This window comes from Ranitomeya variabilis, chromosome 4 (assembly GCF_051348905.1).
Source record: "Ranitomeya variabilis isolate aRanVar5 chromosome 4, aRanVar5.hap1, whole genome shotgun sequence".
Taxonomy (NCBI): Eukaryota; Metazoa; Chordata; class Amphibia; order Anura; family Dendrobatidae; genus Ranitomeya; species Ranitomeya variabilis.
Window position 1 is genome coordinate 635186829 of NC_135235.1, and position 18250 is coordinate 635205078.

General features: G+C 42.8%; 3 protein-coding genes across 4 annotated transcripts in view; 2 read left to right on the top strand and 1 right to left on the bottom strand.

Moving 5' to 3' along the window:
* Window positions 1-4392, top strand: part of LOC143767206 (zinc finger BED domain-containing protein 6-like) — a 59971-nt gene extending 55579 nt beyond the window's left edge. Inside the window, exon 7 of one of the 2 annotated variants that reach the window (XM_077255341.1) lies at window positions 1061-4392. In XM_077255341.1, coding sequence (XP_077111456.1) covers window positions 1061-2109 — 1049 coding nt within the window. In that variant the 3' untranslated portion in view covers window positions 2110-4392. The remainder of the gene's footprint in view (window positions 1-1060) is intronic. The other variant, XM_077255343.1, reaches the window with a different exon arrangement.
* The window catches only part of LOC143767208 (uncharacterized), a 521413-nt gene that overhangs the window by 485915 nt on the left and 17248 nt on the right, over window positions 1-18250 (bottom strand). The gene's annotated exons all lie outside the window — the stretch shown is intronic.
* Window positions 1-18250, top strand: part of LOC143767238 (uncharacterized) — a 388340-nt gene that overhangs the window by 197274 nt on the left and 172816 nt on the right. The window lies entirely within an intron of this gene.

Genomic DNA, 18250 nt, shown 5'->3' on the forward strand with positions numbered 1-18250 from the left:
ATAACTCGATTTCATATACATGGCTAGAAAACCGATTGCTAAAAACTGGATTTCTGCAACTCCCCCAACAGGCAGAGAGTTTATTAATCAAGTTGAGTCCCTCATATAATTGGAAAAATAGAAGTAAATATTTTGATAAATTATGGGGTCCCTGGCTTGCCGGTAACCAGCGATCAGCCTCGATAGGATCTTGTTAGATGTGTTAGTTGCTATGGAATCATTACACATTGCATTTACAAATGCCAATCAGCTATGTACCTTTCGACTTGACTAGTCTTGACCATCCTGACTTATTCTGTTTTGTATGGACGTATATCTATGATATGGTATTCTGAATAACAAATGTTAAGGGGGGAAGGTTTTCAAGGGAGGAGGGAGGGAAGGGGTTTAAACACCTTGGTTGAGAATGATATTTGTATATGTGTAACTGTTATAAAATTAATTAAAATTTATTTGATAAAAAAAAAGCTAGGGACTGGCAACTATGCTTGCAAAGGAAACTGTTGCAAATCCTTTTTCAGATCACTTGGTGCTCCTATATTCAGCCAATATTTTTATTGGCTTGCATGACATATATAAGAATATGAAGGACTTCTCATTTTTTGTATCCACTGTTTAGTTACATCAATAAAAAGATATACAAAACCTTATTTTTTCTCCAAAGCCATGACTTGTGTATGTGACCAATCTCCTCCGAAGTTCTTTGCTCTGTGCTATAGTGCGTGTACCTGTCAGAGAATGTATGACATGTAATCACCTAATAATACTGACTACAGATCCCATTTGTGAGTCTCCACTGAACATGTAACTGGAATTGATTCATGACAGATACAGTGAAACATGAGAATCTACAGAGATTATGGCTATAATTGAGAAGTGAAAATTTGAGAGGACATAACCTGGTGGCCTAACACTAATCTCAGTCCCTCTTTTGTGGTCTATTGTCTGTCTGTAACTGAATTGTATCACAGTTTGCATGGAAATGCTATAAATTATATACAGTAGTAATATAAATGGTAATATAATTCTATTGAAAAATAAAATACTTTTTTATTCTTAGCAGGTGACTGTACGGGGACTTCTGAGGAATGTCTGATATTTTCCGATTTTGCAGCAGATAATCTTGGTATCATACCAGATACAGCTCAAGAACTTATAAAAAAAGATCTGTCATCTTATTCTTTTCAACAGGTTTTTTTTTCTGCTTCAACAAAGACAAATATGCAAAACAAAAGGGCTGTTACACATGAAATAGCTCACAAAGAGGACAAACCATTTTCATGTTTAGAATGTGGGAAATGTTACAATACTAAATCAAGACTTGTAATACATCAAAGAATTCACACAGGGGAGAAGCCATTTTCATGTTCAGAATGTGGGAAATGTTTTAATCAGAAAGGAAATCTTTTTACACATCTGAGAATTCATACAGGTGAGAAGCCATTTTCATGTTCAGAATGTGGGAAATGTTTTGTTGAGAAATGCCAACTTATAAATCATCAGAGAATTCATACTGGGGAGAAGCCATTTTCATGTTCAGTATGTGGGAAATGTTTTACACAATCATATCTTGTTATTCATCAGAGAACTCACAGTGGAGAGAAGCCATATTCATGTTCAGAATGTGGGAAATATTTTACTCGGAAACAACAGCTTGTTAGACATCAGAGAATTCACACAGGGAAGACACCATATTCATGTTCAGAATGTGGGAAATGTTTTATACAAAAATCACATCTTGTTACTCACAAGAGAACTCACACAGGAGAGAAGCCATTTCCTTGTTCAGAATGTGGGAAATGTTTTCTGAACAAGTCAAATCTTGTTTCACATCAGATGATTCACACAGGGGAGAAACCTCATTGTTGTTCAGAATGTGGGAAATGTTTTAACAGAAAATCACAGCTTGGTAGACATCAGAGAATTCACACAGGGGAGAAGCCATATTCATGCTCAAGTTGTGGGAAAGGTTTTAATCTGAAAGGAAATCTTGTTACACATCAGAAAACTCACACAGGACAGAAACCATTTTCATGTTCAAATTGTGGGAAGTGTTTTACTCAGAAAACAAATCTTGCTAAGCATCAAAAAACGCACACAAGAAAGTAGACATTTTCTTGTATTTTTAAATTTACTTTTTGTCAATAAATGTTATAGTAAAGTCTCCACAAGAAAATTAGAACACTTTAGGGCAGTAAATGATCATTAAAAATGAGATAAAATATGATCTTCTGAGAAGCAAAACCAGGAAGACCTAAAGATCAAAGAGATTTGGCAAAAGTTTCAACCAAGAGTGGGCATGTTGAATGACAACAACTGGAACAAAGTAAGTGAGCCAGAACAGATCAAGGAAAGATGGAAAATGTACACAGAGCTCCTCTACAAGAAAGATTCTGTGATATGGGAAAAAGCTGAGACTGGAAATTATAGAGAGGCGAAGATTCTTAAAAACACCTGCACCACCAACTTCACAGCCAGGAGAAAACGACAGCAGGCTGTTCTGAAACTCATCTGTTTGAGGGAAAGATCCCACACCGCACAGGAGCTATGGACGTGGATCAAACAACAGACCAATGAGTGGTTGGTGCCGCTGTGCCTCAAACCTGGCATGGTGGTGTGCGATAACGGGCAAAATCGAGTAGCAGCTTTAGGCCTAGCCAATTTAATGCACATCCCTTGCCTGATGCATATGCTGAATTTGGTGGTCCAGAGCTTCCTTGAAAATTACGCAGATATGTCAGAGTTGATGCAGAAAGTGCAGGCTGTATGTGCACTGAGTTCTCACTCTGCTGCTGCTCACCTGTGCACACTGCAGTTTCACTTCTGCCTTCACGCTCGCCATCTCATATGCGACGTACCAACAGGGTGAATCTCCTACTTGGATATGCTGGAGAGACTGTGAGTAGCAGCAGGCAATAGTGGAGTTTCAGCTGCAACACGCATGCATGGATCGCTCTGCAGAACACTTCACAACCAATGAGTGGCCCTACATGCAGAACATATGTCGCAGTGTTGCGTTGCTTCAAGTACTCCACCAACATGGCCAGCGCTGATGTCAGTCATCAGCAGCAGCAGCGTTATTATCCCACTTCTATGCCTCCTTGAAAAAACACTTCAGTCGATGATAAATCAAGTGGTGGAATAGGAGGAAGAGCAGGAACCATTCATATCATTATCAGGCCTGTCGTGCACACATTGCTCATAGGGTGGGTCCCTGTACCAACAGCAGCCAGGTACACAACTGTCCAGTCAGGAACAGTTTTGGAGGATGAAGATTAGGAGCAGGAGGAGCAGTGTTCACAGCAGGGTGGCACTCAGAGCAGCTCACAGGCATCACTGGAGCATGGCTAGGGGATACAAAGGACACAGACGATATACATCCCACCGAGGACAGCTTGTCTTTGTCTCTGGGCAGCCTGGCACGCATGAGCCAATACATGACCGCCGAATTTCCTGGATTGTTACAAGTGCTAATTACTTGGTGGCCACCCTGCTGGATTCCCTCAACAATGACAACGTACCATCCTCCTGGATCAGGATCAGAAAATGTGGGAATACAAGAGTACGCTGGTAGACGCACTACTGATGGTGTTCCCATCTGACAGTGGGTGCTCAGTGGAAGCATAAGGCTGAAGAGAAGGAAATCGCCAATGCAACTGGGGCATTGACACCACCTTAGAAGGAAGGCTTAGCCTAGCCAAAATGTGGAAAACCTCAGCATGCCACGACATCTGCTACGGTCTATATTAGCAGTAGGCAGCGTCTCAAGAATATGGTGGAAAAGTACGTCTCCACATACTGAGTGACGATTGTGCCCCATTTAACTTTTGAGTATCCGAATCGGACACATGGCCTGAGCTTGTGATTCTTCCATTTATCACTAGATGTTATTAAATTCATTCCTTTATTGTTCACTAAGCACTTTATTGGTTGTTTACCCGTTAGTTTGCTAATTGTTTCCTAGGCTATCCCTATATTTAAAATCCCTTCACTGGCTTGGAATTTTTTGTACCAATGCCTGGCTGATATTTTTAGATCCAGATTCATTCTGCATAAGTAGATAGGATATTGAAGTACTTTCATAAAAATCATGTTTTTTTCTATTTTTAGTTTCTGTCAATCATGCCTGGTCATATTTTGTCATGTTTTGTATTAATAAAGTTTGGTTTTAATAAACAAAGTCTCCATTTTTGACAGGTTGTTCTCCTGATCATTTACAGTAGAGTCTCCCAATGACTGACATCCGATCATGTGGATTAGAGAGGCGTAGGATAACCCATTTTTAAACCAATCATTACTAGACATGAGCTTATCAAACTTTTGTTTATGTACTATTTTCATTTATTATTTAACTGTTAACATTTTGCCTTGAACCTATGGAATTGAGGGAGAGCTGGTATTTGTATAAACAGTGATTAAAATATTACATATTCCACAGTATGGTTAAGAGGTGATCACTCAGAATGTAAATGTGATTTCTCTTAGTCCTTTTATCAGCACAAAAAATGGAGAGATTCTTCACCCTGCGAGCTGATAGGACAGGTGCTAATTTTGATTGACACCCAAGCATTATATAAGATGCCGCAGCCCTATTCCGTTTGTGCATTTTAAACTTTCATTACCAGGCTAGTAATATATGGAGGGAGCCCTATGTTATAGGCATTGTCCACTACTCAGACAAGTCCTTCTAAATTTCTATGTTTCTCCCAAGTAAACTAATAGCAGCTATACTCCCTTCCGATGTGTGTGCCGTTTCAGCAGTGTTCGCATTGGCTCTCCCAGGGCTCATGTTACATTGGCTGCTGAGATCGCATGACATAATCAGTGGCTCCTTCAATTCCCCTCCTTCATATGTAACTGATGTCTGGAGGGAGTTAGAGCAGCCGCAACTCTGAGGTCTTCTGGATGTCTGTTCTATCCAAGGAAAGAGAGTAAAGCTGCCTCTGGGATCACATGCCTGGATAGAGCCAGTGCCGAGACCGCTGGAACATCACTCACACAGGAAAGGGGTATAGCTGCTAATATTTTACTCTTCTGTAGACGTTTCATAAAATTTTACATTGAGAGAAATATAAGGAAAGGCCAATTAATGTACAGCAATATAGATGAGATTCTCGGCCTAGAGAAGCTGAATGAATTGCTGAAATGTGACTCTGCACATTGCTTTCTTTAGCAGTGGATATAGTATGTTTTAGAACATTTTCTTAAATAGTTTTGGTTTTTTTTCCAAGCTACAGTATTGGTTCTAGAAAGCTAAATGCAGAGATGCTGTATCAGATCACAAGAACTCCACTGAGAATTAACTTCTTGAAAGTTGCCTGGCTGAAGAACATAAAAGGAGATCAAAAATTGCAGAAATGTAGTTGGTGATTTTTTTTTCATAAGAATTTGAAGTGAGGTCCACATTATTTTCTCAATTCCCTGCTTATTACAAATTTTTGCAAGCAAAATATTTCAAGCTGTGAAACCAATAAGCTTTGAGTTATCTATTCACTAAACGTGCAATTGGAGAATAACAGAAATATAACTAACAAGAAACGTAGCCAAGTTCCAGATTGTCCATACCTCTCTCTGCTGTGGGGTTGGGAATGAAGAGTGGAGGGAGGAGAAGTAGAACATATTCTGCCATTTTACATTAGATTCATTACATTTGGTACAGAGCAATAATTTGTAATTCATGTTCTCTAGGAAATATTTCTCAATCACAGATGTGTGTTGTGAATTAGACTTTTTGGCTCCCTCTTGTGGTCACTATTGGTATGACTCTGGGATTGTCTTTCTGTTTGGCACTCACCTGGGTCGTTAGTCCAGGGGTGTCGCTATATTAACTTCCTGGATCCTTAGTCCAGTGCCTGGCATCGTTGTAATCAGATCCTTCTGTTGCTCCTGTCTGCTGGTACTGGCTCTTGCAAAATTAAGCTAAGTCTTGCTTCTTTGTTTTTTGAGTTACTTGCTTTGCTACTATTTTTGTCCAGCTTGTACTAAATGTGATTTCTGACCTTGCTGGAAGCTCTAGGGGGCTGGTGTTCTCCCCCCGGCCGTTAGACGGTTCGGGGGTTCTTGAATATCCAGCGTGGATATTTTAATAGGGTTTTTGCTGACCATATAAGTCATCTTACTATATTCTGCTATTAGCTAGTGGGCCTCTCTTTGCTAAATACCTAGCTCATTCTTATGTTTGTCTTTTCCTCTTTCCTCACCGTTATTATTTGTTGGGGGCTTGTATCCAACTTTTGGGGTCTTTCTCTGGAGGCAAGAAAGGTCTTTCTTTTCCCTTCTAGGGTTAGTTAGTTCTCCGGCTGGCGCGAGACGTCTAGAACTAACGTAGGCACGTTCCCCGGCTACTTCTATTTGTGGTGCTAGGATTAGATATATGGTCAGCCAGTTACCACTGCCCTATGAGCTGGTTTTTTGTGTTTGCAGATTTGGTATTGATTCCTGAGACCCTCTGCCATTGGGGTCATAACAGATGTGCATTATTTATTGTTTGCTTTTAAATAACTGTACCTGCTGATTCCAGGTCTTTCTGTAGCTCTTCTCAGATGGTTCTTGACTCTTGGACAACTCTTCTGATAATTATTTTCACTTCTCTGCCTCCAATCTTGCTGGAAGCACCTGGTCACGGCCAATTTATGGTGAAATTATGTTCTTTCCACTTCTGGATTATGTCCATAATGGTGCTTACTGGAACCTTCAGTGGTTTAGAAATTATTCTGTAGCCAATGCCATCAGTAAGTTTTGCAACAATAAGGTTGCAAAAGTCTTAAGACAGCTCAATAGTTTTATCCATCATGAGATATTTCATGGGTAACACCTCGGCAATGAAAAACCACAAAAAGAGGACTTAAAAATCCTCCAAAAATTCAAAAACAGCAGAAAAAAGGCAGCGATGTTTACCTGCCCAGGCCTCCAGACAAATGTACTATCATCAATGAGACCCCTTTTTAGAGGCCTTCAGTTGAACCAGCATATTTTTCACTAAGTGGCAGGATTGCTTTCTAATTGCTGAAATAATTCATCTGGTGTCATGACTTTCCTTGGCTTGATGAGAATTTCATGTAAATTGGCTTGATGAGAATTTCATGTAAATAGCACCTTTACAAATATATTTACTTAGCAAAATTGGTGATGCATTCAATACTTATTGACACTTTGGCCCATTTGTATAACTGAAAATTGAAACGCTGACAAAATACATCAGGAAAAAATTGTCTTGGTCATTTTCATCTGAATTTGGTGTGCCTTGGTTTCTTTTATATTTAGTGGGTTTTCCCTACCTGGAAAACAAGAAGAAACATACCACCTAAAGTCAAAGCATGAAGAATGGTAATACCCGACTGCAAAATACCACCATAAAGAACAAATTCCTACAAAATATACTGATTTTAAATAAATATCAAAGCAAACGATAATCACAAATATAAACCTTTATCTAGTATGGGATATAGTTGATCATCGGGATATTAAATTTAAAAAAAAGAACACAAAAAAAAACACTAAAATCTCGACAAGCCGTTCTGCACTAAAAACGCATCGTTTGTGATAACACAAAGATAAACAAAAAAAAGTACACATAATTGGTATCACAGAGTCCTGAAAGATCTAATCTATAAAGTTGGCAAGTTTGTTCTGTAAGGTGAATACTGTAAAACAAATAATAAAAAACAAACAAAAAGTGGCACTTTTTCATCATACACAAAAAATTGAATAAAAAGCAATCAAAAAGTCATGTGTAAAAAAAAAAAAAAAAGGAGTAAAAAAAAAAAGGAAATAAAATCACCAACTTGTCACAGAAAATGTAAGCTCTAATTTAGTTATTTCAGGGAAAAAGTAAAAAACTTACAGAATATGATGAAAAACAAATTCATTTTTGTAAAATAGTGTTTTTTTGTTTTTCTGTAAAAGCAGTAAAGCATAAAACTGTATAAATCTGGTATCACTGCAATCGTATCCACCCAAAGAACAAATCGATCTAATCACTGTTACCGAATGGTGCAAAAACAAAAAAGTTAAAGGCAGTTTCTGGTTTTTGGTAATTCTGTGTTGTAAAAATCTGAATAAAAAGCAATGAAAAATGTTATGTGCTCCAAAATGGTACTAAAAAAAACCCTCCAATTCATCGCTCAAAAAATAAGCCCTCATACAGCTCTGTTCACCAAACAATAAAAGTCACATCTCTCAGAACATGGTGACGAAAAAACTATTTTTTATGTAAAAAAAAAATTTACTCATTATTAGCAGCAAAAAAAAAAGATATAAATCTGGTATCGTAATCGCACCGACCTGAAGAATAAAGTCATCTAATCACTTGTACTACATGATGAACTGCTCAAAAATAAAAATAAGAACTATTCTTGTACTGTTGTCTATATGTTCATTTTACTTCCCAAAAAATCAGAACATGATTCAGCTCACATTTATCCTGTGCTCTCCACTGAGCACTTACTCCTGGGTTTCTGTGTAAATCATCAAAACCGCGGTTCAGACAAAACCTTGATGGAACCTCTCACATATGACGCAGAAGGAATCACTTTGGACTCTGGTCTCTGTTCCAGCAATGTCCGGTCATTTTAGGCATCTTTTTAGCTCACAAGAGTGGACAACCACAGTTCTGTGAAAAAAGATGGATACTACCAGAGCAGACGGGCAAACGGATTCCAAAGTGTCTCCATCTGCCTCATTATGGTGTGTGGTTCTCATGGGGGTTTCGTCTGTTACACAAAAACCCTTTCAATTGTGCTCTCTGGAATTGTGCTCTCAGCTTATAACAAACTCCCCTACATTCAAGACTTCTTCCTTTCTAATTCCTTAAACCTTCTGGCTCTCACTGACACATGGATGTAGCAGTCTGACACTACCGCTTTATTTGAAGTCCCCACCATTAGACTCTTCAAACCCTTCTCCTTTCGAGTGGTGGTTGTGTATTACCCTCTAATCAACACCAGCCAGTTACTGGATCACTTTGGCACCTGGCTACCACACGTTCTATCGTGTGACATTCCTACTCTCATCATGGGGGAATCTAACACCCCAATTGATAATCCACTCTCCCCATCTGTCAGTTATCTTCTTTCTCTAACCTCCTCCTTCAGTGTTTCATAGCTTATAAATAGTGGTTAGAGAGTGTGCTCGGATAAGTTGTTAGGCAATTCTGCATGTGTTGCAGCTGTTGAGCAGCCACGAGACATGCAGCCATGGCTACTCGAACATAATATTAGAGCACGAATAAGATACTTGATTAGCACTCAAGCATGCTCGGATATAACCTTATCTAAGCACAATCACTCATTACTACTTAAAAACTCTCCTTTACATGAAGACGAATTGCTCTGGACCTGGTCTTCTCCCAGGTCTGCTCAGTGCATGACTTTCCCACTCTGACCACAATCTCCTTTCCTTCTCTGTCAACTGTCACCCCATGGAGAACACCTCCACTTACCACACATACAATCTACATGCCATCAATGCCCAGCAGCTTATACCAATCTACATTCATCTTTAGCTCTGAGCTCCTCATTCTCCAGTCCAGATACAGAATTGTCACATTATTATAATAATAGAGTGCCCTGAATGAAGCAGCACCTACTACACGCAGAACGACCCAGACCAAATGAGGCCAACACTAGCACATGCTGTAAACACGTTTTATCCAGTGTAATTCAGACCATAGTGATATAAGAAAGTATGATAGACTCTGTTCCTGCCCTGTCGAAGCTGTCCAGAAGAGGATGAGAAAGGAAAAGATAATCCAAGCGTAATGGTGGTTATTTAATAGTCTTTTACCACCTAGTTGACGTCATACCGATCAGCAAATATTCACAGGAGGATCGTTATGACAACCCATCGGCACCCTGCTATCACGTCATGGGTGCGCCGTTGGGAGTGTGGGATGACGAGTGCCCTGCCGGTGAGGGTCAAAACCCGCTTTCAGTGACTGACAGTGGAGATTTACCTGGTTTACAGCTGCGGGCGCAGCACTGCTCTACCCGTGGCTGTTAAAGGCACATGACGAGAAAAGATGCGGGCTCAGCGTGCGAGCCCAAATCAATGGCAGGGACATGACATATCACGTAAATTTATGTCACATGTCGCAAAAAGATTAAGGGGGCTGTCATTTTTACAACAATGAGTATATGTGATTATAATGCTAATGATAATGTGTGGCTCTATATATGTGATTTCTACACACCCCTTGCAGTAAAATGAAGCCCCCCCAACACAGAGGGACATAATCATATGCACCCCTTGATGTAAAATGCCCCTCTCTGCCCACTTTATGAATAAGCATATGCAGTTATTCCCCCCACACACACCCTTAGTAACAACTGCACATCTTGTTACCTGGAGAGTGATGTAGCCCCTGTGCACCCCTCACATCCCTCCTCAGCCATCTTACACACAAGTGATCAGTGTGGTTATACTCACATCTGACCTCCTATCATAGCATGTCTCTCATGGACTGTCACAGGCTCAGCAGACTGAATCTGCAGCAGGATGACCAGGTGCACACAACATGTCAGAGGATGGTGCTCCTGTCCCCACACCAGCTAAGGCCGGCCATGAGGATGCACAATGCACCATTATCTCCGCTCTTTCATTTTCAGTATCTCTGTCTGCTTTTTCCTTCTGTATATCTATCAGTACAGTTTACAGACACCTCCCTCATGGAAATTGCTTCTGCACTCTTTCTGACAGGTGCAGGTGCAGAGGCATCTTCACTCACTTTGGCACCTGTCCGAGACTACATTCCCATTCACTGGATGTTTTTCCTCAATAACGTCATTCTCAGTATACTCTTGACAACTAAAAATGTTACCTGATTAATTTATTAACAAAGGCTGTGTTCTGATCGCTCAATCTAACCATTTTAATGTGGATTCACACTGAAAACATTTAAAATAATTTTCTTCTCTCTTCCTGGTTACAATAGTTTAATTTCCTTACTTGAGAGCTCCAATCGTGAAATACTAAATGTCGCTAATAAATTGTCCAATCAGTGCATAATACTGGTTATAGAACAAGACTGAGGTTGGTAATTTTTTAAATACGTATGCTGTCACAGTGACAGTATTACAAATAATTCAGATTGCTCAATTTTCCCATTCTAAAAATTGCTCACTCCGATTTATGCTGCAGTCTGTGGTTACGTGTCTAATAAGTGTCAGATGGGAGTTTGGAAGCTTCTCTAATAAATTGTTCAATCAGTGTATAATACTGGTGGATAAAACAAGACTGAGCACAAGACCATCACAGCCTTCTACACATCATAAGGGAGATCTCATAAAACCTTCTCGTCATCTACCTGATTATCCTGAGCAGATCTGGGCAAAGTGCAGCCCGCGGGCCTCATCCAGCCCTCTGCCTGTCCCAGTCTGGCCCGTGGACTGAGAAAGCTGAAAAACAGTGGTTCATGGGCCGTACCTTGCCCACCCTCTGGCTGTCTCCATCTGCACTGACTTCATTGGTGGAGGAGAGTCCTCCTGCCACTTCCTCCACCAATCAGCATCTGAAACAGCTGACGCGATGACGTAATTTCATCACGTCAGCTGTGTACTGCGGACAGTCAGTACACCGAACAGGTGCAGAAGCAGAGCACCTGGGGAACGAGACCGAGGTGAGTGTCCTTTTTATTTCATGTGCATGGGATGTTTGGCTCGATATGGAGAGGCTATGGGGGCCTCATCCTGGACATGGGGAGGCTATGGGGTTCTCATGATGGACATGGGCAGGCTATGGGGGCCTCATGCTGGACATGGGAAGGCTACGTGAGGCTTATACAGTATATAGGGTGGCTGTGTGGGGCTTATGCAGTATATGGTGATGCTGTGTGGGGCTCATGTGATTATGGGGAGGCTGTACGGGCGGCTCATGCTGTATATGGGGAGGCTTTGTGGGCGGCTTATGCTGCATATAGGGAGGCTATTGAGGCCTCAGGCAGTGTTTGGGGAGGCTGTGTGGGCCTCATGCAGTATATGGGGAGGCTGTGTGGGGCTCATACTGTATATGGGGAGGCTGTGTGGGGCTCATGCTGATTATGGGGAGGCTGTATGGGGCTCATACTGATTATGGGGAGGTTGTGTGGGGCTCATACTGTATATGTGGAGGCTATTTGGGGCTCATGCTGTATATGGGGAGGCTGTGTAGGGCTCATGCTGATTATGTGGAGGCTGTATGGGGCTCATGCTGATTATGGGGAGGTTGTGTGGGGCTCATGCTGTATATAGGGAGGCTGTGTGGGGCTCATGCTGTATATGGGGAGGCTGTGTGGGGCTCAAGCTGCATATCAGGAGGCTGTGTCGGGCTCATGCTGCATATGGGGAGGCTTTGTGGGGCTCATGCTGTATATAGGGAGGATATGTGGAGCTCATACTTTATATAGGGAGGCTGTGGTGGGGCTCATACAATATATAGAAGGGGTTGTATTGGTGTTCAAATGATATATAGGGGGATGTCAGCATACTTAATTCTGCTCAATATTAAGTGATACAATTAATATTAATATAATTTTAAATAATATTATAATTAATATATTTATATTAACATTGAATAGAATTAATTTCAGCCTATTGGTTGTCACGGTCTCTCATGTGGCCCTTCAGGAAAATTAATTGCACATCCCTTATCCTGAGGAAAATTGGGATTTTCTTCTCTACCGTCTTGTGGAAGAAGAGGACGGGGACATCTTTCTGGTGTTGTCTTCTTACTGGATAGAACTGGAGGACTGAATTCATTCTTTACATACAGGTAATTACAGGCCATGGGTATTTATTCCTGTCTACTAACTGGTGATGCGAGGGGCTGGGGAACCTCCATCATGACGTCCTTGTACAGATCTTTGTGTCCTTCTAAATACTCCCACTCCTCCATGGAGAAATAGAAGATGACACTCTGACACCTTGTAGAAAACGGACATAAGCAATGATACATTCAGGGGCATAATGATCAGGGTCAAAAAGGTCTCGACCATGACCAGGCCCGTGAGGGTGAAGGGCCTGCCGACGCCAATGCATATTTCAGCTGGATGGGCGAAGATGCACATTTATGAAGTATATTGCAGTGCAGGGACTGCAGTGCACTGCAATACACATTGGTGGCCAAAGAGAGGCCAGCAGCTCACATCAGCATGCTCGTGAGTGAGGGTGCATGACAGTGACGTCATGCACGCTGAAGTCAGCTGCCGGCTATGCTTTAAAAAACAGCAGAAGAATGCGTGACATATACCAGAATGGGAGATATACAGTGTGAAGACACGGGGTCTGTGGGCGCCCCAGTCCACTAGCCAAAACCTCATGGACCAGGGATCGTCCCCTTGAACACCTGCTCTTTCTTGAAAGTGGGCATAATGCTACTCAGACAACACAGGGTGAGGGTAACAAAGTGTGGCAATGCTTTATTGGACAACAAAACAGGCAAATAACACATAGAATAGTCCCAGCAAAATACCCCAAGATGGTTCACATCACAGAGTCTCACCCTTCCTCTGTCTCGCTGGGATAATGGCAGCTGTTACTTCAGAGCTCCCAGGGTCGACTACCCCACTTGTGGCACGCACACAGAGAGGAGGTAACGACAAGCTTAGGAAGATGACAGTCCATTGAGGTACAAGGTCAGTTGACCTGAGTGTCACAACCTGGCTTCTCCGAACATCTCCATGGAGCCAGGCGACTGACAGGTCCCAATCCTGGTTTTCTCCAAACATGCCCATGATTCAACGATAGTCAGTGGAACAGATCTGTATTCTTCCAACCGGGGCCGAGGTCCCCTAGGTTGTTTCTTGTAGAATGATAGATCTGTGTCCCTCGTGATGGAGCCATGAGGTATTGGCAGCAGTTCTGTAGGGTCCTCTGGATGTCTTGGCAGAATCTCTTTCTGTCTCTCTCTATAGAGTCATGTATCCTCTTTTTATACTTAACAAGTGTCCTTCACTCAGTATTGCCGTAAATGGTAAAAATGGAGATGAGATCAAATAGCATTACTTGATTACTTTGTCTATTTGCATAGTTTTTCCTCCTCTGTTTTCGAAGTCTCATAACTCAATAAAACAGTAGATACCGCGCTTGAGGATGCATCTACAGATGCTATGAGATAGAAGACTTAAAAACAAGAGATGCACAAAGCTCCCGTGCAGATTCCCAGTATCAAAGAACTCCCTAAACCAGTGACCTTACACCGCCCCAACACAACCTGCCGCAAGTTACTAATTAACCAAGTGTCGATAACTTAGGGCTTACCTTTGGTGAGGCTGTTACAGCTGAGTGCGGACCCGTGCTGGATGTGAATAGGTGTGCATCCGTCCGGTATGCACCACCGGGGTTTCGGTGCGGTGTATGTCAGATGGTAATGTGCAGTGAAAACCACCTGAGGAAGAAGAGCGCTGCTCTTTGAAACACGTTGGTGGAATCCTCTCCCCTTTTTTGAGCGTACTAGCACTCCTTACTGCAGGTGACGTCACTAGGTAGGAGGAGCTTAACGACCATCTTTTTTGTGTGCGGTATCCAGGGAACGCTACCGGCCGGGGCTTCCCTGGTTTTCACTGCACATTACCATCTGACATACACCGCACCGAAACCCCGGTGGTGCATACCGGACGGATGCACTCCTATTCACATCCAGCACGGGCCCGCACTCAGCTGTAACAGCCTCACCAAAGGTAAGCCCTAAGTTATCGGCACTTGGTTAATTGGTAACTTGCGGCAGGTTGTGTTGGGGCGGTGTAAGGTCACTGGTTTAGGGAGTTCTTTGATACTGGGAATCTGCACGGGAGCTTTGTGCATCTCTTGTTTTTAAGGGTACCGTCAACACAGTACCATTTTGATCGCTACGACGGCACGATCCGTGACGTCGCAGCGATCGTATGAATATCGCTCCAGCGTCGTAGACTGCGGTCACACGTTGCAATCACGGCGCTGGAGCGATGCCGAAGTCCCCGGTAACCAGGGTAAACATCGGGTAACTAAGCGCAGGGCCGCGCTTAGTAACCCGATGTTTACCCTGGTTACCAGCGTAAACGTAAAAAAACAAACCGTACATACTCACCCGTCGGTGTCCTTCAGGTCCCTTGCCGTCTGCTTCCTGCTCTGAGTGCAGCCGTACAGTGAGCAGAGCGCAGCACCGCTGTGATCTGCTCTCACTTTCCGGCCGGCACTCAGAGCAGGAAGCAGACGGCAAGGGACCTGAAGGACACCGACGGGTGAGTATGTACGGTTTGTTTTTTTAACGTTTACGCTGGTAACCAGGGTAAACATCGGGTTACTAAGCGCGGCCCTGCGCTTAGTTACCCGATGTTTACCCTGGTTACAAGCGAAGACATCGCTGGATCGCTGTCACACACAACGATCCAGCGATGTCAGCGGGTGATCAAGCGACAAAAGAAAGTTCCAAACGATGTGCTACGACGTACGATTCTCAGCAGGGTGTCTGATCGCAGTAGCGTGTCAGACACAGCGATATCGTAACGATATCGCTAGAACGTCACGAATCGTACCGTCGTAGCGATGGAAATTTCAATGTGTGACGGTACCCTAAGTCTTCTATCTCGTAGCATCTGTTGATGCATCCTCAAGCGCGGTATCTACTGTTTTATTGATCTATATTGCCATACAGGGGGGGCATTACCCTGGTTGATTCCAGCAGCTGAGGACTGCTGATTTTTTGGGTGAGCGCCAGTGTTTGTATTGTATTGAAGTCTCATAACTATCTGGCCTACACAATGCATAACTAGCTTATCAGTAAACATCACTGGTCATCAAGGATAAGAGCACAATAGGTTTAATGAAATGTCAATATTACAGGCTAAAGGTACCTTCACACGAAACGACTTTGTAACGATATCGCTAGTGATCCGTGACGTTGCAGCGTCCTGGCTAGAGATATCGTTTAGTTTGACATGCAGCAGCGATCAGGATCCTGCTGTGATGTCGCTGGTCGCTGAATAAAGTTCAGAACTTTATTTGGTCGTCCGATCGCCGTGTATCGTTGTGTTTGACAGCAAAAGCAACGATACCAGCGATATTTTACACTGGTAACCAGGGTAAACATCGGGTTACTAAGCGCAGGGCCGTGCTTAGTAACCCGATGTTTACCCTGGTTACCAGCGTAAAATGTAAAAAAAACAAACAGTACATACTTACATTCGCATCCCCCGCCGTCTGCTTCCCACACTGACTGAGCGCCGCAAAGTGAAAGTGAAAGCACAGCACAGCGGTGACGTCACCGCTGTGCCCTGCTACTGCCGGCGCTCAGTCAGTAAGTCAGTGCAGGAAGCGGACGCCGGGGGACGCGAATGTAAGTATGTACTGTTTGTTTTTTTTACATTTTACGCTGGTAACCAGGGTAAACATCGGGTTACTAAGCGCGGCCCTGCGCTTAGCAACCCGATGTTTACCCTGGTTACCCGGGGACCTCGGCATCGTTGGTCGCTGGAGAGCGGTCTGTGTGACAGCTCTCCAGCGATCAAACAGCGACGCTGCAGCGATCGGCATCATTGTCGCTATCGCTGCAGCGTCGTTTCGTTTGAAGGTACCTTTACACAAGCAACAGTCTGTTTTCTTGACCAACACATAAATTCAAAAGCCAACATACAGATAACAGTCTACCCTTCTTGGTTTGCTTAAAATATTTGACTGGGTAATTAAGATACAATGCTGTATCTCCACATACAGTCATGGCCGAAAGTGTTGGCACTCTTAAAAGGGTAGAAGTTGAATCAACCTTTACATTGTTTGTCTCTGTGGGTGCCAAGCTAAGCATGGAGAACAAAAAGCGGAGACGAGAACTGTGTGAGGACTTGAGAACCAAAATTGTTGAACAATATCAACACTCTCAAGGTTACAAGTCCATCTCTAGAAATCTTGATTTTCTTTGGTCCATGGTGCACAACATAATCAAGAAGTTTACACTCCATGGCACTACAGCAAATCTCCCTGGACATGGACGGCAGAGAAAAATTTATGAAAAGTTGCAATGCAGCATAGTCCAGAAGGTGGATAAGCAGCCGCAATCAAGTTCCATTCATGCTATCCTGTAGGCTCAGGGTGCATCAGTGTCAGTGTGAACTATCCATCGACATTTGAATGAAATTTTGTATCATGGCATGAGACCTATGAGATCCCCACTGCTGACACACAGACATAAAAAGCTAGACTATAGCTTGCCAAAATGTTCATGAGGAAACCAAAATCCTTCTGGGAAAGCATCTTGTGGACAGATGAGAATGACCTTTTTTCAGATTAGACCAAGCTTTTTTGTAAAGCACATCAATCTACCGAAAACGGAATAAGGCCTACAAAGAAAACATCACAGTACCTACAGTCAAATACGGTGAAGGTTCAAATATATTTTGGGGTTGTGTTGTTGTATCTGGCACTGAGTGCCTTGACTGTGTGCAAGGAGTCCTACAATCTGAAGATTACCAAAGAAATTTCAGTCGCAATGTAGTGTCAGTAAGTTGAGTTTGCGTCCTAGATCAGGGGTCTACTGTTGTGAATTCCGCTCTTGGGCTCCCTCCGGTGGTTGTAAGTGGCACTTTTGTGAGTTCTGCTCTTGGGCTCCCTCCGGTGGTTTTAAGTGGAACTGCTGCTCCTTGGATTTAGCAGTGCAGCTGTTTCCACTGATTGTCTTTCTGGCTCGCCTATTTTAGCCTGGCTTTATCCTTCAGCCAGTGCCAGTTGTCAATGGTTCCTGTTTGGAGTCACATCTCTTCTTGGATTTCCCTGATATTCTGACCAGTTCAGCAAAGATAAGTCCTTGCTGTGTTCTTTTGCTGTCCACTAGTTGTGGACTTAATCGTTCAGCACATTCTATGTTTTTTGTTTCTAGTCCAGCTTGTCAGTATGGATTTATTCAGTTAAGCTGGAAGCTCTGGGCAGCAGATTTGCCCTCCACACCTTTAGTCAGGTGTGGAGTTTTTTGTAAACTCTGTGGTGGATTTTTCTAGTTCTTAATACTGACCGCACAGTATTCTGTCCTGTTCTATCTATCTAGCTAGAAGTGGCCTCCTTTGCTGCATCTTGGTTTCATTCTACGTATGTCATTTCCCTCTCCACTCACAGTCAATATTTGTGGGGGGCTACCTATCCTTTGGGGATTTTCTCTGAGGCAAGATAGCTTTCCTGTTTCTTCCTTTAGGGGTAGTTAGTTCTCCGGCTGTGACGAGGTGTCTAGGGAGTGACAGGAACATCCCACGGCTACTTCTAGTGTTGTGTTAAGCTCAGGAACTGCGGTCAGTACAGTTACCACCTGCTCAGAGCTC